This window comes from Oncorhynchus mykiss, chromosome 8 (assembly GCF_013265735.2).
Source record: "Oncorhynchus mykiss isolate Arlee chromosome 8, USDA_OmykA_1.1, whole genome shotgun sequence".
Lineage (NCBI taxonomy): Eukaryota > Metazoa > Chordata > Actinopteri > Salmoniformes > Salmonidae > Oncorhynchus > Oncorhynchus mykiss.
Genome location: NC_048572.1, coordinates 23,829,525 through 23,852,328, shown reverse-complemented (window position 1 = coordinate 23,852,328; position 22,804 = coordinate 23,829,525). Strand labels below are relative to the sequence as shown.

The 22,804-nt window shown below is 42.3% G+C and overlaps 1 protein-coding gene and 1 pseudogene across 1 annotated transcript in view; both read right to left on the bottom strand.

Annotated features, from left to right (window-relative positions):
- Positions 1–5,140, bottom strand: part of LOC110531081 (protein Mpv17-like) — a 25,405-nt gene extending 20,265 nt beyond the window's left edge. The window contains exon 1 of the mRNA XM_036986842.1: positions 5,071–5,140. Within this exon, the coding sequence (XP_036842737.1) occupies positions 5,071–5,140 (70 nt within the window). The remainder of the gene's footprint in view (positions 1–5,070) is intronic.
- A 7,581-nt stretch (positions 5,141–12,721) lies between these two features.
- On the bottom strand, positions 12,722–22,571 carry LOC110529209 (annotated as a pseudogene).
- Positions 22,572–22,804: the final 233 nt, after the last annotated feature.

Below are 22,804 nucleotides of genomic sequence, written 5' to 3'. Positions count from 1 at the left end.
CTAGGTCGACACTTACATTTACCATTTCACTTTTGTAAGGTCCTACAGTATGTGTCCAGTGATAAAACACACAGGAAATGTGAAAAAAACAAAAACATGTTTCCTCCAAACTTTAATACCCTATCTAGATCTAGCATCCATCTGATGCCCACTGAGGCAAGACATGGTAGCTAGTCAAGAGGTGGTAACAAGCTTCTTCTCCCCATGCCTAAGTGAGAGTGCTGATGTCAGCACCAGCTAGCTTGGCAGGTGGCTGGCGGCGGCTCCAGGGCCCGTCCTTGAGGGAGAGCCAGAGCCTCTGGAGGCTAATGGGGTAGATGGTGATTGACGTGGCCCAGGCTAAGTGAAGTGATCCGGGGAAGAGTTGGCAGGCATTCCCCCTGGGGCCTGATGGTTGTTCCACTGGGGAGGGAGTGGACCCACTGAGCCCTCAGAGGTATTTAGCTGATGAAGCCAGCCCAGCCGGACCTGTCTCACCCACATAGGAGGGGAAGAGGAGTACTTCTTAAGATTCATACTCACAACTTGACTTTGGGTATCAGCTACTGCTACCGTGGCTCACTGGTGTCCTGATATCTCTCTTTTCTCATTCAGTTCTTTGTTCGTTATTTGTTAATTCATCCATCCTTCCATTGACTGACTGATGCCAGGTACTGAATTCCATGTATCATACAGGCTAGGTAAGCAGACCTGGAGCTAAGCCAAACAGAGGTCAGTAAAATGTGGGTGTGCTTGCAGTGTCTCTGCCTTTTCAGAGCAGACATTAATTTGAACACACACACATTCACACACACTCGTTATATCCTTATCTGGTGCCCTCTCTCTGTCTTCTGAATGTCTCATGTGCATTACAGTACATACAAACCCCAGTGGCTACCATCTCTCTTCCCATTGAAAACAAAGATGATGAGTCACTCAAGTCAGACATCTTGATTACATAAATGTTTAAACTGCCTGCAACCCTTTAACCCACACCCATAGGGCGGCACACAATTGGCCCAGCATCGTCCAGGTTTGGCCGGTTTAGGCAGTCTTTGCAAATAAGAATTTGTTCTTAACTGACTTGCCTAGTTAAGTAAAGGTTACACAACCCAGTTGACGTTTCCTCTTTGCATTGTTATTGGTCACACAGACAAAGTTTTGCTTCTGAGAGGAGAAACACCCAGGTAATTTGCCTGTGGGAACATATCAAAGCCTTTTCACACGGTCAATGACAATATAGACTTTGGCTACCCCTAGTGTTGAGGGATTAGTGCTTTTTAAGGTCGGTTCGGTTTCAGTTCGTTTATATGAAAAAATAATACAAATACATTCCCATGATGGTAGTGACTGTCCATTACTGCGTATCACTTATTAAACATAATTTATTCACATTACTTTAATAAAATATTTCAGTTGTTGTGTATATGACATGTGTTTTATTTGATAACTATTATTTAATTCCAAGTCATCATATCATCTCTATAGAGCTGCTGCCTATGCTGTCTGACAAAATACCTATTTTCAAAGTAAATAAGGCATACTTATGACTGCTGAATACCAACTATCCATCACTTTGATCATGTATTTTCAGGTAGAGCTACATCCCAAAGCAACAGCTGCTATCCCCTCACAATCGCACATTCTCCATAGCAGGCATAAAAGAAACACAGACTGGACAAGTAGATGACAGTGGATTATGGTTATTGTAGTTAATTATGCGCTAAACAATGTAGAATGTTGGCCTGTTGGAAACTACAAATCCCTACTACATCACACAGTTCAGGTAGGATCTGATTTATCGCTTAAAGCTGTGCAATGTGCACATTGAGCTCACAGAAAAAAACGAACAAAATGGAATTCAAATAACAGTTTCAAAATAATAATAAAATAAAAAATCCCTTAACTTATCAGCACTGGCTACCCCTGAACTACAGGTTATAGAGAGGACTAAGTCAGAGAAATATTCAAGTCAAATCAGGGTGAAATATCTGACCAAATATTGATTGGATTTAATTAGCTATCAAAACAAAGCTGGCACCTAACCCTGACATATTCATCGCCGCAATGACCTGTCAGCTAGTGAGGGTAGTAAAGACCGTGTAGCGAAAATACTTCTTCATTGCCATCTTGTGTTGGTTAACGGACAAAACAGACCGTGTGGGCATGTAGATGTTGGTTAATGAGTCACATCAGCATCATAGGAAAAACGCCTCTATTCTACAAGAGTAACCTACATAATAAAACTGCATAAAAGGACAACATTATGGTTCGCCTATGTCGGCAAGGAAATGTCCACACCTTTATGAAAAGAAAAACTTCAGCAAAAGATCAATTAAGTAATATTTACCTGGATACCCTGAGTAGTCAGTGCTTCCTCTTCTGATGAATGCTACCCTTACGAAAAGAAAACACTGTTTTGAAACTGCAGTAAAAGAGACACAGTAAATGCAGAATAACTGCAGTTATACTGCACTCTAACTGCAGTTACACAGCTAAATTACTGCTAAATTATTATTTAGAGCATACTGCAGAATAACTATACTCTAACTATAGTTATACTGCACTCTGGCTGCAATCCTTTTTCATAAGGGTATGTGTCAAAAACAAACATGTTTGCCACCACAAGCAACACTGTCACTGAATCAACAGGGAATATGTCAAATATTTACAAAACAGAGATATGGTTCCATTTTAAGGTACAGCACAAATTGAACAACCCCATTCAGACTGCAGCTCTCATCCGTGAGCCATGGAATACGGGGTTGCGTTTGTAAACATTTGGACAGAAAAAGTCTGATTGATTTGACCTGTAAAAGTTTAAGCTGATCAGGTGAAAGCTTCAGAGAAAATGCTGGGGTAAATTGTCTCTGTCGCCCTCTCTTTTTGAGGGAATTTCTGGGACTCTTGCCAGGGGCTTTGCTGTAAAGGAGCATAATGGACATAGTGTAGTTACTGTAGTGTAGCTTAGTGTAGTGGGTATTTTAAAATGTATATATACACACACTAGATGAGTCACTGTTTTGAAGCCACCGCGTCTCCATCTTGCCACTCCACCACCAGTGTAAAAACATTTTGGAAGCTACAGAAATGCATTTACTAATACTATATTTGGTTTTGCCACGTTTATTCTATTATAGACACCTTAATGCATACTTTTAATTTATATTAAGCAAGCGAAACACATACACACACACATATATATATATATATATATATATATATATATATATATATACAGTGCCTTGCGAAAGTATTCGGCCCCCTTGAACTTTGCAACCTTTTGCCACATTTCAGGCTTCAAACATAAAGATATAAAACTGTATTTTTTTGTGAAGAATCAACAACAAGTGGGACACAATCATGAAGTGGAACGACATTTATTGGATATTTCAAACTTTTTTAACAAATCAAAAACTGAAAAATTGGGCGTGCAAAATTATTCAGCCCCCTTAAGTTAATACTTTGTAGCGCCACCTTTTGCTGCGATTACAGCTGTAAGTCGCTTGGGGTATGTCTCTATCAGTTTTGCACATCGAGAGACTGAAATTTTTTCCCATTCCTCCTTGCAAAACAGCTCGAGCTCAGTGAGGTTGGATGGAGAGCATTTGTGAACAGCAGTTTTCAGTTCTTTCCACAGATTCTCGGTTGGATTCAGGTCTGGACTTTGACTTGTCCATTCTAACACCTGGATATGTTTATTTTTGAACCATTCCATTGTAGATTTTGCTTTATGTTTTGGATCATTGTCTTGTTGGAAGACAAATCTCCATCCCAGTCTCAGGTCTTTTGCAGACTCCATCAGGTTTTCTTCCAGAATGGTCCTGTATTTGGCTCCATCTATCTTCCCATCAATTTTAACCATCTTCCCTGTCCCTGCTGAAGAAAAGCAGGCCCAAACCATGATGCTGCCACCACCATGTTTGACAGTGGGGATGGTGTGTTCAGTGTGATGAGCTGTGTTGCTTTTACGCCAAACATAACGTTTTGCATTGTTGCCAAAAAGTTCAATTTTGGTTTCATCTGACCAGAGCACCTTCTTCCACATGTTTGGTGTGTCTCCCAGGTGGCTTGTGGCAAACTTTAAACTACACTTTTATGGATATCTTTAAGAAATGGCTTTCTTCTTGCCACTCTTCCATAAAGGCCAGATTTGTGCAATATACGACTGTTGTCCTATGGACAGAGTCTCCCACCTCAGCTGTAGATCTCTGCAGTTCATCCAGAGTGATCATGGGCCTCTTGGCTGCATCTCTGATCAGTCTTCTCCTTGTATGAGCTGAAAGTTTAGAGGGACGGCCAGGTCTTGGTAGATTTGCAGTGGTCTGATACTCCTTCCATTTCAATATTATCGCTTGCACAGTGTTCCTTGGGATGTTTAAAGCTTGGGAAATATTTTTGTATCCAAATCCGGCTTTAAACTTCTTCACAACAGTATCTCGGACCTGTCTGGTGTGTTCCTTGTTCTTCATGATGCTCTCTGCGCTTTTAACGGACCTCTGAGACTATCACAGTGCAGGTGCATTTATACGGAGACTTGATTACACACAGGTGGATTGTATTTATCATCATTAGTCATTTAGGTCAACATTGGATCATTCAGAGATCCTCACTGAACTTCTGGAGAGAGTTTGCTGCACTGAAAGTAAAGGGGCTGAATAATTTTGCATGCCCAATTTTTCAGTTTTTGATTTGTTTGAAATATCCAATAAATGTTGTTCCACTTCATGATTGTGTCCCACTTGTTGTTGATTCTTCACAAAAAAATACAGTTTTATATCTTTATTTTTGAAGCCTGAAATGTGGAAAAAGGTTGCAAAGTTCAAGGGGGCCGAATACTTTCGCAAGGCACTGTATATATATATATATATAGTTATGTTACTCTCCCCACTACAACAAAAATACAAAAATACATTTTGATCTTGAAACATTTAAATGAAATACTGTATAAATCCATTCATTCCTATGAACACAGACTGTTGTTCTGAGGAGTGCCAATATGGCCGACCAGTGGCTTCAAAGCCTCTCATTGGCCAAAACATAACATCAGCAATCCAGGGTTTGTATACATCATTGGTGTTTTCTTACTGGCTGTGATTATCTGGAAAGTCCATGGATGCCTGGTCATCAGAGCCCGGTAGGATCTCCACAGGCCCACCATTCTCCGCTTTCTGCAGCAGGGATGGATTTAATTCCCCAAATTCAAGCCTAAGTCAATTCCATCTCCCTGTAAATTCAATTTAATTCAAATTAAATTCCAGGTCAGTCTTTGAATTCAGATAATTAAATTAATCTCTATTCCAATGTTAGGTATGTTCGAATAATTCAATATTATCCCCAACAATTCCACAAATGTAAATTCAAATTAAATTCCCTCAGGCTTTCAGGCTGACCATGCCACTGTTCAGACAGTCTAGCTATACTGTCTAATTCCAATTCAATAACTTGAAGATTGTTGAAATTCGAATTCAATTCAAATTAAAGTCTCCACTTCACAAGTTAATTCAATATATGAATTGGAATTTCAAATAAAAATTGTAATTGACCCTAACCCTGCTCTGCAGGAACACAGACAAACTTGTCAGAACTGCTTATAACCGGGAATCATATGCCTTGGCATCCCGAATATTGCGTGTCGACATTGGTAGTTTATTATAACTTTAAATTTAATACAAGACATAACTTCACAATATGACTTAAAAATAGTCGACCTCAATGTTCGGGTGATATCGGTAATCGTTTATTGATGTCACAAAATAAAGACAACTTTTGTTTATTATAACACAAAAGTAACTGTTGCCATAATGGACAACGTAACTAGCTTACTCCACAGACCATGCCGTCGAATGACACGGGCCCACGTAACGTTCCCCATTAGAAAGCAAGCTGCTAGCAATATCAATATGAAGTGTAAAATTAATTGTCAGCATGTCATATGAACCGTACTTAATGTAATCCTAATAGTGTTTATATCCTTTCTTTATTCAACATAAAAACCCTGGTTGCTAGTCAACCAGAAGAAAGCATCCCATCCTATCCTTGCAACCTCAGCAGCTGAAGTTCTGTCACCAACCTTTGTCATGCAACCCTAACATTACTGAACCAATTGGAAACCCCATATACAGATATATACATATATACATATATTCATCATATATATATATATATATATATATACATACACACACACACACACACACACTACAAAAACGGTAACACTACACAATGAGTATTACGATAAACGTGACTCATTAGAATACATTGCTACATTCCTCCTTTACAGATCCAATTGACATACACAGATGATCATCACGACTGTAACATACGTCACTTCCACAATGAAGCTCGGATCAGATCGATGGAATGTCGCCCTCAGGCGGTACAAACGAAGCTAACCCCACTTCATCAAGACGTCACCAAGACGCGCACTGTTTCTTTGAACATGAAATAATAACACTATTTTCCTATTTGCTAAGTTAACCAGTGGTGGAAAAAGTACCTAATTGTCATACTTCAGTAAAAAAGTAAAAAGTTACCTTAATATAAAATGACTCAAGTAAAAGACACCCAATAAAATACTATTTGAGTAAAAGTCTAAGTATTTGGTTTTAAATATATGTAAATATCAAAAGTAAAAGTATAAATAATTTCAAATGGCTTATATTAAGCAAATCAGACGGCACAATTGTATTGTTTAATATTTATTAACGGATAGCCAGTGGCACACTACAACACAGAGACATAATTTACAAATGAAGCACGTGTGTTTCGCGAGTCCTCCAGATCAGAGGCAGTAGTGATGACCAGGGATGTTCTCTTGATAAGTGAGTGAATTGGACCAAGCATTCAAAATTTAACTAGTACTTTTGGGTGTCAGAGAAAATATATGGAGTAAAAAGTACATTATTTTCTTTACGAATGTATTGAAGATAAAGTTGTCAAAAATATAAATAAAGTAAAGTACAGATACACCAAAAAACTACTTAAGTAGTACTTTAATAAAGTATTTTTACTTAAGTACTTTACACCACTTAAGTTAACACACTTAAAACAGGAAACTAATTGTCTTTTTCAATCAAGGCCTGTTCATACATGATGCTTTTTCCTATTTTAAATCAACAAAAGGCAACAACAAAAAAAATAAACAAGATTCGTGGCAAATTGTTTAGCATAACAATTTAACCAAGCGGAGTGAACCACACAAGCCGATAAAGTAACCAAAGACCCATCAACAGTTCAAGCCATACAAAACAGAAATGCAGGTGAGGTAACTGAATAGGCAAATACTGTAGCGAAAGCTGCATTAGAAGTCCTATACAGAAGCACTGTCTGACGCATGGTGATACAGACGGTCTCCCTATTTTTTTTCTATCTGGACAAATAGGTTACACTGTACCTTTACTATCCAAATGTCTAAGCTACCCATATACATTGCATTATGTCATTGATTAGGCAACAAATGCCTGAGGCACCATATTTTGGAACCTTATTTTTAAGACACTGTATTTTAACGCTGATATAGCCATTGAATCCTCAAGGTTCTGTCTTGCAATATTGTAACTATGAAGTTCAGAAAACACAATAAATGTAAATTGTCAAGAGCTGGTCCGGCCATAAAAACACAATTCACGATGGTTACATCCAAGATAATGCATCCTGTGGTAAATTCTCTCTATTATACTGCCTTTGTGAACCAAGCAGGGGTATCAATTTAAATGAGAAAATATTAAATAATAGTATTATTCAAGTATATTACCCAGAGAAATGGATGCAAAGTAAAAACATTTTTCTGTATCAACTACAACCTATGATATATAAATGAGGGGAAATCTAATAAAATCCTTAAAGGTCAAATGCAGCTGCTTTTATCTCAATATTAAATCATTTCTGGGTAATGTGATTGTTTTAAATCAAAATGGTCAAAAATAAGCAAAAATAGCAAAGAGCTATTTCTCAAGCAATAATGTTACTAGGACCGTCTGGAAGTGGTCCGAGTGTGGATGGAAAAACAGAAAATTAGGTTTGGAACACTTTCTTATTGGTCTAACTAATATACTGGCAATCGTTCACATATCAAAACTTAATCTCACCAAAACAGGGTGAAATTTCAGGGGGGTCTTTTCAAACAGCTCTTACACTGAAAGTGCATTGTCATCATTTTCAATTTCACAGTACAATTCCAACCTCACAGTGTGGAAATATAAAACACAGGGAAATCAAGTTGTTGACTAAACTGGGCCTGTAATTTACTCCCCGCAATGCAACACACTTGTGGGCTTCAAAGTTCATATACAGTGCCTTGCGAAAGTATTCGGCCCCCTTGAACTTTGCGACCTTTTGCCACATTTCAGGCTTCAAACATAAAGATATAAAACTGTATAAAACTGTAACGTTTTGCATTGTTGCCAAAAAGTTCAATTTTGGTTTCATCTGACCAGAGCACCTTCTTCCACATGTTTGGTGTGTCTCCCAGGTGGCTTGTGGCAAACTTTAAACAACACTTTTTATGGATATTTTTAAGAAATGGCTTTCTTCTTGCCACTCTTCCATAAAGGCCAGATTTGTGCAATATACTGATTGTTGTCCTATGGACAGAGTCTCCCACCTCAGCTGTAGATCTCTGCAGTTCATCCAGAGTGATCATGGGCCTCTTGGCTGCATCTCTGATCAGTCTTCTCCTTGTATGAGCTGAAAGTTTAGAGGGATGGCCAGGTCTTGGTAGATTTGCAGTGGTCTGATACTTCCATTTCAATATTATCGCTTGCACAGTGCTCCTTGGGATGTTTAAAGCTTGGGAAATCTTTTTGTATCCAAATCCGGCTTTAAACTTCTTCACAACAGTATCTCGGACCTGCCTGGTGTGTTCCTTGTTCTTCATGATGCACTCTGCGCTTTTAACGGACCTCTGAGACTACCACAGTGCAGGTGCATTTATACGGAGACTTGATTACACACAGGTGGATTGTATTTATCATCATTAGTCATTCAGGTCAACATTGGATCATTCAGAGATCCTCACTGAACTTCTGGAGAGAGTTTGCTGCACTGAAAGTAAAACGGCTGAATAATTTTGCACGCCCAATTTTTCAGTTTTTGATTTGTTAAAAAAGTTTGAAATATCCAATAAATGTCGTTCCACTTCATGATTGTGTCCCACCTGTTGTTGATTCTTCACAAAAAAATACAGTTTTATATCTTTATGTTTGAAGCCTGAAATGTGGCAAAAGGTCGCAAAGTTCAAGGGGGCCGAATACTTTCGCAAGGCACTGTACTACTCCTCATATCTAGCTTTAACCCAGCCTTAGATGAACAGGACGATGTTCGGCGTAATCAGCGGACTTCCCTACTAACGGGCCCTTCGGTACGCTCCATATCGGTGATGGAAGGAAACCAAAATGGCCTCAAATAATAAATACTTTCCCTAATTCAAGTGAATCATCTTAAACCACAATGAAGCAAATTATTATGTTTTTGGTGAACAATTGCCTAAAACCAGAGAGGACAGTACAGAATGTCCATAGAAGCCATCTGTTAACTAATATTTAGGCTATATTGAGCTTAAAGCTACCTATTAGCTATACTACCTTATATGTTCACTACCTACCTGGTCCATTGTACCCTCAGACCATTAACATGCTCTTCTCAGCTATAAGACAAAGTCTCCCCTATAAATAACAATGGCCATCACCATATAATATTAATCTTCATGTTATTGAAGCACAGTTAAGATAAGGCACTAACAGATACATACAGTTTTCTCTCTCCTTCCCTGATGTCAAGGATTCTCATCAGTGAATAGATGTGTATGGGCTTCTAGGTATCACCAGAGCCATGTACAGTGGGGCAAAAAAGTATTTAATCAGCCACCAATCGTGCAAGTTCTCCCACTTAAAAAGATGAGAGAGGCCTGTAATCTTCATCATCGGTACACTTCAACTATGACAGACAAAATGAGAATTTTTTTTCTCCAGAAAATCACATTGTAGGATTATTAATGAATTTATTTGCAAATTATGGTTGAAAATAAGTATTTGGTCACCTACAAACAAGCAAGATTTCTGGCTCTCACAGACCTGTAACTTCTTCTTTAAGAGGCTCCTCTGTCCTCCACTCGTTACCTGTATTAATGGCATCTGTTTGAACTTGTTATCAGTATAAAAGACAACTGTCCACAACCTCAAACAGTCACACTCCAAACTCCACTATGGCCAAGACCAAAGAGCTGTCAAAGGACACCAGAAACAAAATTGTAGACCTGCACCAGGCTGGGAAGACTGAATCTGCAATAGGTAAGCAGCTTGGTTTGAAGAAATCAACTGTGGGAGCAATTATTAGGAAATGGAAGACATACAAGACCACTGATAATCTCCCTCGATCTGGGGCTCCACGCAAGATCTCACCCCGTGGGGTCAAAATGATCACAAGAACGGTGAGCAAAAATCCCAGAACCACACAGGGGGACCTAGTGAATGACCTGCAGAGAGCTGGGACCAAAGTAACAAAGCCTACCATCAGTAACACACTACGCCGCCAGGTACTCAAATCCTGCAGTGCCAGACGTGTCCCCCTGCTTAAGCCAGTACATGTCCAGGCCCGTCTGAAGTTTGCTAGAGAGCATTTGGATGATTCAGAAGAAGATTGGGAGAATGTCATATGGTCAGATGAAACCAAAATATAACTTTTTGGTAAAGACTCAACTCGTCGTGTTTGGAGGACAAAGAATGCTGAGTTGCATCCAAAGAACACCATACCTACTGTGAAGCATGGGGGTAGAAACATCATGCTTTGGGGCTGTTTTTCTGCAAAGGGACCAGGACGACTGATCCGTGTAAAGGAAAGAATGAATGGGGCCATGTATTGTGAGAGTTTGAGTGAAAACCTCCTTCCATCAGCAAGGGCATTGAAGATGAAACGTGGCTGGGTCTTTCAGCATGACAATGATCCCACACACTGCCCGGGCAACGAAGGAGGGGCTTCGTAAGAAGCATTTCAAGGTCCTGGAGTGGCCTAGCCAGTCTCCAGATCTCAACCCCATAGAAAATCTTTGGAGGGAGTTGAAAGTCCGTGTTGCCCAGCAACAGCCCCAAAACATCACTGCTTTAGAGGAGATTTGCATGGAGGAATGGGCCAAAATACCAGCAACAGTGTGTGAAAACCTTGTGAAGACTTACAGAAAACATTTGACCTCTGTCATTGCCAACAAAGGGTATATAACAAAGTATTGAGATAAACTTTTGTTATTGACCAAATACTTACTTTCCACCATAATTTGCAAATAAATTCATTAAAAATCCTACAATGTTGTCTGTCATAGTTGAAGTGTGATGATGAAAATTACAGGCCTCTCATCTTTTTAAGTAGGAGAACTTGCACAATTGGTGGCTGACTAAATACTTTTTTGCCCCACTGTATATAGAGAGTTGGGCCAAATTTTAGAATGTTTTATAATTGTTCTAATTTCAGACATTCAGTTACATAGCATTATTTACATATTCCCCATGTCATGTTAATGGAATGCTGCCATGTATTGGAAAGTGTCATGTAAATGCACCATAATGCTCATTATAGACATTTTATACCATGGCATTGTTGAATACTTGTTTCTGATTGGCTTAAAGGTCATTCTAGAGTGTGCATTATTTCCCTATAACACGGCATATCAGCACGGTAGAATTCAATGGTTATAATTAATTCTTACATGTTCAATGTTTGAGCTGGTTTTGAAAGAAAAAGTCAAGTTAGCATTGATGGTTTGGTTAGCTAAACTAGCAAGTTTGTTGGTTTGGTTACTAATGCAACTACTGTAGCTTTAAGTGGTTTTAAACATAGTTCTATCTGCAGATGCACATTTTTAGTGGCAAATGTGTTAAATTATAGCCATGGTATAAAAGGGATAATCAATTTGGGGCTTTATGCGTTCACTGGAAAATATTGCAACTCCATGGAAGGTTAGTGCCACTTAGAACACACCTTCCACGCCGTTCATTATTTTACATAGAATGCATAGCCCCTCGATTATTCCTTACATATTCCTCATGTAATGTTAATGGGGCACTAACATGGCTGCTATAGAATGCTGTAGTGTTGTGCCTCCCGAGTGACAAAGTCGTCTAAGGCACTGCTTCACAGTGCTGATTCGCCACTACAGCCTGGGGTTTGATCCTATGGGGCTCCCGGTCATGGCAGGAGCCATCCGGGTCAGGGGAGGGTTTGGCCGGGGAGCTTTCCTTTCCATAGAAACTCCTTGTGTCCGGGCGCCTGCAAGCAGCGTTCCCTCTGACATTGGTGAGGCTGACTTCCGGGTTAAGCGAACAGTGTGTTAAGAGGCAGCGTAACTCGGCGGGTCATGTTTCGGAGGATGCATGTCTCGACTTTCGCTTCTCCCGAGCCTATTGGGGAGTTGCAGTGATGAGACAAGGTCGTAGCTAGCAATTGGATATCACAAAATTGGGGACAAAAAAAATAAATATATATATATATTTTTTTTTGTAGTGTCATGTAAAAATTAGTCATATTGCAGAAACTGTAATGGCCCAGCTCTAAAAATACATGGCTCTGGGTGTCACTAGCTAAGCTAATATCACATTTCCTCCTCAGTAGGGTAGGTAGCCTTATGACCTTCCACCTCACTCAGAGGGGAGGAGTTGGCACAGGGCGGTGCCCAAGATGTTGGGCAGTAGCGGGGTGCTGAGTGGGGGTCCAGAGCTCTTAGGAGCAGGTCAAGGGCATGCATGTCTACGTGCTCGTGTGCTGACCGCCCCTCCCTCCTCTTCCAAAACAGTTCAGTAATCCATCCCTTCATCACTCTCATACCAGTCCGAGGGAGCGTCCGTCCCAAAATAACGATCCCCGAAATTACCTAGAGGAAGAGAGAGGAGAGTCAGTCATGTTGACTTGGACTAGTGACAATGAGGGGTGTGTCAGTGGCCCTGCTGATGGAACACGTGGGTCGGAGTCTGGGTTGATTCACAACAGAGCTGTGGATCCAGCTACATCTGACAATCTGGATGTTTTCAATTTGTGATTAGGTCATCACACAATGTCATATCACTTCAGATCAGTCAAACAGCTTACTCACTGGATTAGCATGAGGCCAAAGTTATGAAGGAAAATGTGGATATTTGTGTGTATGTGAGAGTGTGAGAGAGACACCCACCAATGCCAGGGATTATGTGGTACTCGTCGTTGACATTCTTGTCGACGGCGGTGGTGATGATGAGGACCTTGGGGAAGGCGTAGGCCACAGAGTGGACGCCCATCTCTGCCATCAGTAGAGACAGCAGGAAGATCTTATCCTCCTGGACATCATGGTCCTTCAGGTTGTCAGACATACACATGGGTGGCAACCATAGCCAGACTTGTGGAGATCTCAAGCTCTTCCCAGTTCCCACTACCTGTCAAAACGTGCTCCTTAATGGGGTTAGTCTGATGTCTTCGGCGCCTTATTGTCAAATATAACATACATACTACAACCAATGCTTCTAGTGACAAACACACACGACCATGAATATCTTTCGCAGAGATTGACATGGGAGAAAAGTATTGGATTGACCTGGATGCAGTGAAGTTTGCTCTCTGAGGGCAAACAGAACCATGGACTTTGGCCACCATGGTGGACGGTAATTAATTACCCCAAATGTTTCCATTTCACAAGGGGGCGAAGGCTAAAGCACAAGAGCTGTACCTTTAGCTCTGCAGCCTTATCACAAATGAGACAGAGCCTTGAACTTACTGAACTAAAACAGTGTTTCATGACAGCAAACAAGCATCCAAATCTTTCCTCCATCTCCTGCCGCTGTGGTCGTCCAGTCTCCACCAGCAGAGCTGCTCTCCTGTTACCTCAACACCAGGCCATGTCTCAGGCGTAACCAACATTATCTGGATGATAAACCCCCAAGCCCCAACTCCTCCTCAACATGTGTGTGGCAGGGTAGAGAAGACTAACACGAGAATATTCAACTAGACAAGAGGAGTAGAATGAGGTAGAATAAAGTAGAACTGACCAGCAGCACTCGGACGGCCATTAGAGCAGCAGCCCCAGTGGACACAGTGCTGTCCATCAATATGACATAGTCCTCACTGATGTCCTTAGGCAGACGCAGGTAGTGGAGCTGGACATGGAACACAGGACAGCAGTGGTCAAATAACATTTTATACAATGTCTTAATTTGTGGATTGTATTAACTTAAAATGTCACGATTTGAGCATCTGTTGTGAATGAAACCAGTACAGCTGAAGAAGAAACGGCCAAAGCATGAAGACAACATCTGACATCACACGGTATTATCTCAAAGATATGGATAGTCTGTGACCCTGATGAGGAAGTGAACCTGAGGTCAATGAGGCTAGTTAGCCATGAGACTGACACCTAGCCTTGACAAAACAAAACAGACGACCGATACAATCGTACACTCCTGCTTTAGGGTCTCAGAGTTGAAAGGTTAATGTCTGGGTGTGCGTGAAGCCTTGCAACACAGACAGAGGGCCACACAAAACACACAGAAGCCTTGGTGAACTACAGGACTGATGCATTTGTGTGCTACCTCTGGCTCTCCAGTGTCATGGTTGGTCTGGATGAGGATCTTTCCCAGGCGAATGTCTTTACACACAACCATCAGAGCCTGCTCCATGGTCTCCCCTGCTCTCAGTATGGACACGCCTGTGATCCACACACACACAATTAAATAGCTTTTTAGGCTTTACACTCCCTCACAGTTAGTTTGCAAGTAAACGTCCATGGAGCAGAAGGATCAGCATGGTGAGCGTTCAATGTTACAGAGCCTGATGTCAGGAGATAGACATCTGCAGTAGAGTAATATAGTCATAATAACCCTGCTGTCTAACCGAGCTGCTCCCACTGAGAGCCAAGAAAACACATCCCCATAACGTGAGTGAAATTAATGATTTTCTCTGGCCCATCCACACTGCCACACATTTTGTGACGAGACATTTTCAATGCAGGCGTCTAGTAAAAACACACGTTAACAAAGCAGATTGAATGGTGATGAAGACAAGGACTGGAGAGAGATAACACTAGTTTAACCACTGCAAAATCTCTGGCCAAGAATGACAATTAGCAATCAGCATGATTGTGACAATTTAGCTGTAATGTAGTATCAGTACATTGATACTTTATTGCAGTTTAGGGCCCAAAGCCCTGTGTGAAAGTGGAGAGGTATCAGCACAGAGCCTTACCCTTTTACCACTGAGTCTCTTGCCTTCATCGATGGAACCTTGGGGAGTCTCCACTTGCACAGGCTAGAGAGGATGAGAGGCAAAGTAGAGACCTACATTAGTGTATGGTTGTGAATTGGCCATGCATTTGCAGTGCCACTCACCTTGAGGGGCAGGAAGGAGAGGGCATGTTCTATCAGGAGCCTCATTAATCTCTTGGAGTAGAAGATGGTCACGACACACACACACACACACACACACACACACACACACACACACACACACACACACACACACACACACACACACACACACACACACACACACACACACACACACACACACACACACACACACACACACACACACGGCCTGGGAGTGAGGGTGTGTGCATGTACACTCAGTGGCCAGTTAATTAGGTAGACCCATCTAGTATGGGGTCGGACCCAACTTTGCCTCCAGAACAGCCTGAATTCTTCAGGGCATTGATTGTACAAGGTGTGGCATTCAAACGTATCTCAATTGGTATCAAGGTGCCTAACCTAACGTGAGACAGGAAAACATTCCCCACACCATTATACCACCAGCCTGTACCGTTGACACCAAGCAAGATGGGGCCATGGACTCATGCTGCTAACGTCAAATCCTGACTCCGCTTTCAGAAAGACGCAACAGGAACCGGGATTCGTCGGACCAGGTGATCTTTTTACACTCCTCAATTGTCCAGTGTTGGTGATTGCGTGCCCACTGGAGCCGCTTCTTCCTGTTTTTAGTTGATAGGAGTGGATCAGTTTGGTCGTCTGCTGCAATAACCCATCCGCGACAAGGACCGACGAGTTGTGAATTCCGAGTTGCCGTTCTGCAAACCACAGTTGTTATTTGTCAGTTTTAGCTTGCACGTTTCTTGCCATTCTCATTTGACCTCTCTCATTAACAAGCTGTTTTCACCCACTGGACTGCATGTTTTTTGTTTGTCGCACCATTCTCGGTAAATCATATACACTATCGTGCGTGAAAAGCCCAGGAGGCCGAACATTTCTGAGATACTGGAACCGGCGTGCTTGGCACTGACGATCATACCACGCTCAAAGTTGCTTAGGTCACTCGTTTTGCCCATTCTAACGTTCAAAACAGTAACAATGCCTGTCTGCCTGCCATATATAGCAAGCCACAGCCACGTGACACACTGTCTGAGGGAGCAAAACATTTTCGAGAACCTAATAACCTTGCCACTGAGTGTATATTCATTATAGACTCGTGGCAGTGCAGAGACAGTGTTGACATGGTGAGAAACCGGGCCCCTGCGCTCTTCCAAACCTCTATGGTCTTACCTGATGATGGTGTGCATGCCCTGGACCTGTGGGGTGCCCTCCATGACACTGAGGGTCTTGGGTAGGGGCTGTCCCTGGTGGGCTGAGGCCAGAACAGACCTACACAACACAGAGACAGTCAGACCACTGCCCTTTGTTGGGGAGGTCACAGTACTACAACACCGACAGACCACTGCTGGGGAGTTCACAGTACTACAACAACACACAGAGACAGCAGTCAAGCCAGGGAGACAAAAGTAAGATACCACTGGGATGTTTTACTTTCCTCCTCGTGAACGTTTGGAGGTCACGGATGCACAGCCAGGCAAAGTGGGTTGGCAGATCCTGGCAACAGCAATGCTTGAACAGGCTCCTCTGGTCCAGTCTGGAGTATATGGTGCTTTACTGGCAGACAATGGAAAACTAGGACCATTTAGAATCTAGAAAATAACTTGCGTTGTACAGTACTAAACAGTGGTTCTATTTAGAAATAGAAATGCCATAAATCAATTCAACACTTTGCTATATGTTCTACAATGTTGTTGCCAATTAAAGAAGCCAAGACAACTCCCTCTAAATACTTTAGTACTGTATTTTTTCTATTTATGTATCTGGAACCAAAATACAGGCCAGTTACGGTGTACAAAGCAGAAAGAAAACAAAGAATCAAGCAGTTGGTTCAGAGATAAATGAAAAACAGCAATGACAGCAAACAAAGGTTTGGCTTTGGTTCTGGATGAAATGCTAACAACAGATCATTAAATACATGGAAATGAGGGGGAGAGGATATTCCCCCCAAAAAAAGATGAAGATGCAAGAGTTTATCCTCACATATCCCAGTGGAGTTTCCTCTGCAGAAGGTGATAAATATTCATTTTGCGAGAACAAGAGAGATGACAAAGAGAAGAAAGAAAATACAACAATTAGACGGCAGCAGGACAGAGTAGATGCCATATGATCTCTGTGGAGAAGCTGATAGGGCAGGGAGGTGGTGTGAGGGCAGGCTGAGAGGGGGCCCTGGGAGGGGAGTGGGGGGAAAGAGAGTTAGGCAAGGGGACTGTTCAGCAAGGGGACGGCTTCAGGACCAGACGACATTTCAATGGTTCAAGTCTGACTGGGAGGAGTTGTTTGACAATATTTTCAATGGCCTTAGTGTGAGGTCATCTGATAAACATGGAGGGATAACCCAAGGTTATACTCGGTCTTTGGTTAATGTGATGTTAGCTTCTGATCTTTTTCGATAACATCTACTTGCAGCTACCGCAAAGTGATCTATCCATGACATCTTCCAACTGTCTATTTAGGTCTTAACCAGAGCTCATCCTCATGGAGTTAGCGATAGTTTTCATGACTGACAGTGTGGAAGAAAGGAGGTGGACAGCCTTTCATTTAGTTTACACAAACATTCCTCTTGGCATTTTCATTAATTGACCATGTCAACAATATTTGGTAAGATAAGTTGTTTGGTCTAAGTCAGTAATCCTTCAGACTGGGCACATATTTTTTCTTTGATGTGCTCTCTGAGCTTCAGCTGACAGGAAACAGAATAAAAGACAGGTACCACAAGGAAGGGGGGGGGGGGGGGGGTAGATGGATGGGGAGGGGGGCGTGGCAGTCATACCTCACTGTGACTTCATGCTGAGATGGTTAGAGTGCATTCGGCCAGGGTTTAGCAAGTATTTCATTACAGACGCAGGGAGGAGAGATATAAAAACAAAACATAACTCATGAAATGAGACAAGCCATTCCAACCTTCCAAAGCCAAATGTCCCCAGTCCCCACCACCCTTTTAAATCAACACAAACATCCTTCCCCGTTGATGACATATTACATTCCCCTCCACTTTTCCATGAATCACACAGACATTCAGCGTGTCATCTGGTAAGCTCTGGGTATCTTCACTGGTTTCCCGTTTCCATGTAATGCAGCGTGTATTTCCATCATTTCTAATGAACCGGTAGCTCTCTCTACATGAAGGTATAATCATGCATCAGATCAGGTTACGTTCTGGTGCGCTGCTCTCACAGCAAGGCCCAGTGAACAGCCGAGTGAATTTCATTTGAAATGTACATTTTCTGGGCAATATTTTTTTTTTGCAATACGGTTTTCAGCTCCTTTTCCATATGGGGCATCATATTTGCTTTACTTGTTTTATAGTTGGAAACCAAAATGGTTCCTACCTAACATCTAGTACATGTCAAACAGAATGTCCCCCAAACCTGGGGCTCTCCTGAACAGAAGTACTATAGTGGGCTCAGCAGTCTTGCTATATGATGTGGAGGGTGTTATGGTTCATTAGGCTACAACAGGCCCTGTCCTCATCATCATCAGACACTCACAGTGATGTATGGAGGACGAGCGGCCTCCGTCTCTCTCCACTGGACATCGTTCATTACTTGATCCACACCACACACAATGGTATTTTATTACAGAGATCCCTTAATCCACAAATCCTCACAAATGCAGGCACGTGCTCACACACTTTTTGCTTTCTCTTTAGCACATGCTGTCTCTTGATCTCTTGCTCTTTTACCCAATCGCCGACGGGTGTACGGGTGTACGGGTGTACGACTCCAGAGACCATAGGCCTACAAGTAAAATGCACAAGGAGGTACTTCAGGGGTACTCCGGGCAGAGCAATATTTAGTTGGTGGTACAGTAACCAAAAATATTGAGTTGCACCCCCTTTGGCCCTCAGCACAGCCTCAATTCGTTGGGGCATGGACTCTACAAGGTGTCGAAACCCGCAGGGATGTTGACCCATGTTGACTCCAATGCTTTCCACAGGGTTTGTCCAGCTGGCTGGATGTCCTTTGGGTGGTGGACATTCTTGATACACAGGGAAACTGTTCAGCGTGAAAAACCCAGCGGCGTTGCAGTTCTTGGTACACTAAAACCGGTGCATCTGGCACCTACTACCATACCCCGTTCAAAGGCATTCACTCTCTGAATGGCCCACACACACAATCCATGTCACAATTGTCTGAAGGCTTAAAAATCCTTCTTTAACCTTTCTCCTTCATCTACACTGATCTAACCGGATTTAACAGGTGACATCAATAAGGGATCATAGCTTTCACCTGGATTCACTTGGTCAGTCTGTCATAGAAAGAGCAGGTGTTCTGAATGTTTTGTACACTCAGTGTAGATCATGGTTTGTAGGGACCATAAAAGGGGTCTAACAGCAGAGAGCAAAATATTAAAGATGGTAGTCGGAGCATATGGGTCATGGCGCTGACAGATAAATGGGATGCCCTTGACACGCACGCACGTAAAGTATGAGGAATAGCCCCTCAGTTATAAATCCATTAGGAGGCCCTTGGTGAAGAGAAAGCGTTGAGTTTAGTTCAGCCCGATACCAGACAGACAATCTACATGACAAATTCATAACGTGTGTTGGTGAATCCTGACCACTAGAGGGCAGAAGTGGACTGGGCAACTGGTTGGGTCAACTTCTACTTGGAGACTAGCCTCTGAGATTTCAGGATTACTTTTGGATACCAGATTGAAACAGTGAATATACAGGACAACTGAGTTTGAGTCGGCTGGTTTCAATAGGACATAGTAGGACATAGTACAATAGGACATAATACAATAGGACATAATAGGACATAGTACAATAGGATGTAGTAGGACATAGTACAATAGGATGTCGTAGGACATAGTACAATAGGATGTAGTAGGACATAGTACAATAGGACATAGTACAATAGGACATAGTAGGACATGGTACAATAGGACGTAGTAGGACATAGTACAATAGGACGTAGTAGGACATAGTACAATAGGACATAGTACAATAGGACGTAGTCTTGAGCACTCCTAGAGAATGAGACTCATCATCAATCATTTCATTAATCCAGAAATGACCCACCCATGTTGAGGGATAGGACAGGGTTCAGAGGTCATGGGTAGCACCAAGTGTTTTTCTTGATAGGGAAGGTGGTCAGGAAAAACTAATTGTCCTAGTCCTGAACCATGGGATAGGGGTCATGTCAGGCTGGCATGCACAAACTCTGGGAATGATGTGAGCCAGAGAGATGACAACATGTACAGAGATAGGAAGGACTCCTCCATGCTTTCACGTTAGGGTCTATGGGAAGAGGTATTGGAGATAGAGCACGATTCACACATACACACATACATTTTCAAGCTGACTGTGAACATGCTGAACAATCAGATCCAAGGCAACAAAGTTCTCACCCCCTAAAGTGGCCAACACATACACACATTGCACTTTTATAGCAGAATCGCTATAGTTTTCAGAAGTATTTGTACAATACTTGTATTATTTTGAATTGAATCTAAAGAACTACTGTGGTAGTAGCTATCTACAAACCACTCACCCCTGGGGACCACAATATCAGCCACCTGTACAGTGGGCTCGATGTACTGCTCAAAGCTAGGCTTGACAAACTTGTTGTACTGCTTGATGACTCCGCTGATGTCATGGCCGCGCTCCGATATGTCCCTCTTCAGACGCCTGAGCAGACGGATGTCTGAGTCTGTGTCCACAAACACTTTCATGTCCAGCAGCTGGGGGAGAGCGAGAAGGAGAGAAAGAGAGGGTTAAGAGAGGTCATGTATATAATCAATTCATAGGGCAGTGTTAACCCAAGATATAATTTCATGGTGGGGTGCTGGGTAAAAACTAAATTCCTTCAGGGGTGGGACACCCCACATACATGACGGTTGGGAAATCAATGTCCCAGGGTTGAAAGAAGTTAAATCGGATCTACTGTAAAGATTGCCTATTGGGTATTTAATGCTCTTTTCCTGAACACACATCAATTGAAACAGCCATCATCAGCCAGTCAGGGGTAACTAAATGCAGTGCTCAAAGCTCTAACCTCAGCAAAACAAACGTTAGTAGGAGTAATGGTCCAGCAGAACCACTGTATGCGATGGAGACGCAAAAAGAGGCAACAACCCAAAAAGTGCTATTGATGACTCAATGGCCATTGAGTGTTGGAGGGTAACTCAGACAGCCAATGAGACGGTCAGTCATTGCGCAGTAAATATGCTTCCTGACCAACCAGGCGAACCCAAAGCGCCACGCCAGTAGAGCCGTCAGTGTATAGGAAGGGATGAGGAGAAGGGCTCCAGCTTCTCCACATGATGGGCTATGATAGGACAGGGAGAAGGGGCTTGGCAGTAGATCAACCTGGCCTCTCCATTTCTCTAGGCTGAGGCTCAGCATCTCTCTCAGGACCTCTGTCATTTGGGGAAATGAGCAGGGCAGTTTAGGAACATTTTACAGCATTAAAGATGGCTACTCATTGTCGGGCCAGAACGGACCGGACACTTGGCGCAGCCAGCAGGGTAAGGCCTGTTGGAGTCATGGCAAAGGGTTGAGAGGGAACCAATTTATAGGAAAATAAATAAACTGGTTGATTAGAAATGTTTAGTACTAAGTGAGCCACAATTACAGTGATTTAAAGTCATACATCTTAAAAGAAAAACAACAACACTTTTATAGAAAACATGTAAATGAAAGTACATCCAATTATCTGCATTGTTTGGCTTCTCATCCTTGCCAAGCGTAGCCCAACCTCACTCTACAATGGCTGAACTGATAAATCACCAGGAACAGAAGTGCTTTGCCAATGCAAACCCATGTGCTCAGAGTTTAATTTGTATGGATTTCTGTACACACAGCACTGGTGGATCGAAGAGAACTAAGGGACCCATCAACAGCACTATCAATAAAACACAGTCTAGTCCATTCACTGACACACTGGCCAAACACAACCTCTAGATATAATGGAGGAAAGGAGAGTCCTAGGCAGGCTGCAAGTCTAGACTCTACTTCATGGATTTAGATGAGCCAACGTAGTCTTTGTGAAAAGTTGTTGATCTGTTGAAATAAAGAGGACCAAGATAATCATAGCTGACAAGGGTTGCCTGAAGAACTGCCATCAATTGTACTAAAAGAGTACTAATTTACACGTTGCTTTGTTTTAATCTTAAGGGCCATTTTTCATGCATTTCTTCCTTGAAGAGAACTGGGCTTTGTGTTAGCAAGTGTAACTTTAGCCAAGCCTGCTGCAGGAATGGATCCCCAACAAGACACAGCCCCACACTTCACCCTACCCAGTGCTCCTCCATGTCTATCAGCCAGTCCCCAGCCCAGTCACCCAGGGCCAGCCCCAGCCCCAGCCTGCAACCCAAGCAGGCCCAGGCAGAGAGCAGTGAGCAGGAGAAAGGTAGAACAGTGAATACAGAGAGAGAATCCCTCTTATTTCCTTGAATCTGCTTGAGGATGGCAACGGCTCTCCATTAAATCGATGATGATGCTGATCTTAACTTGTTTTGTACATAATGTCGCCGCCATCCTTTGA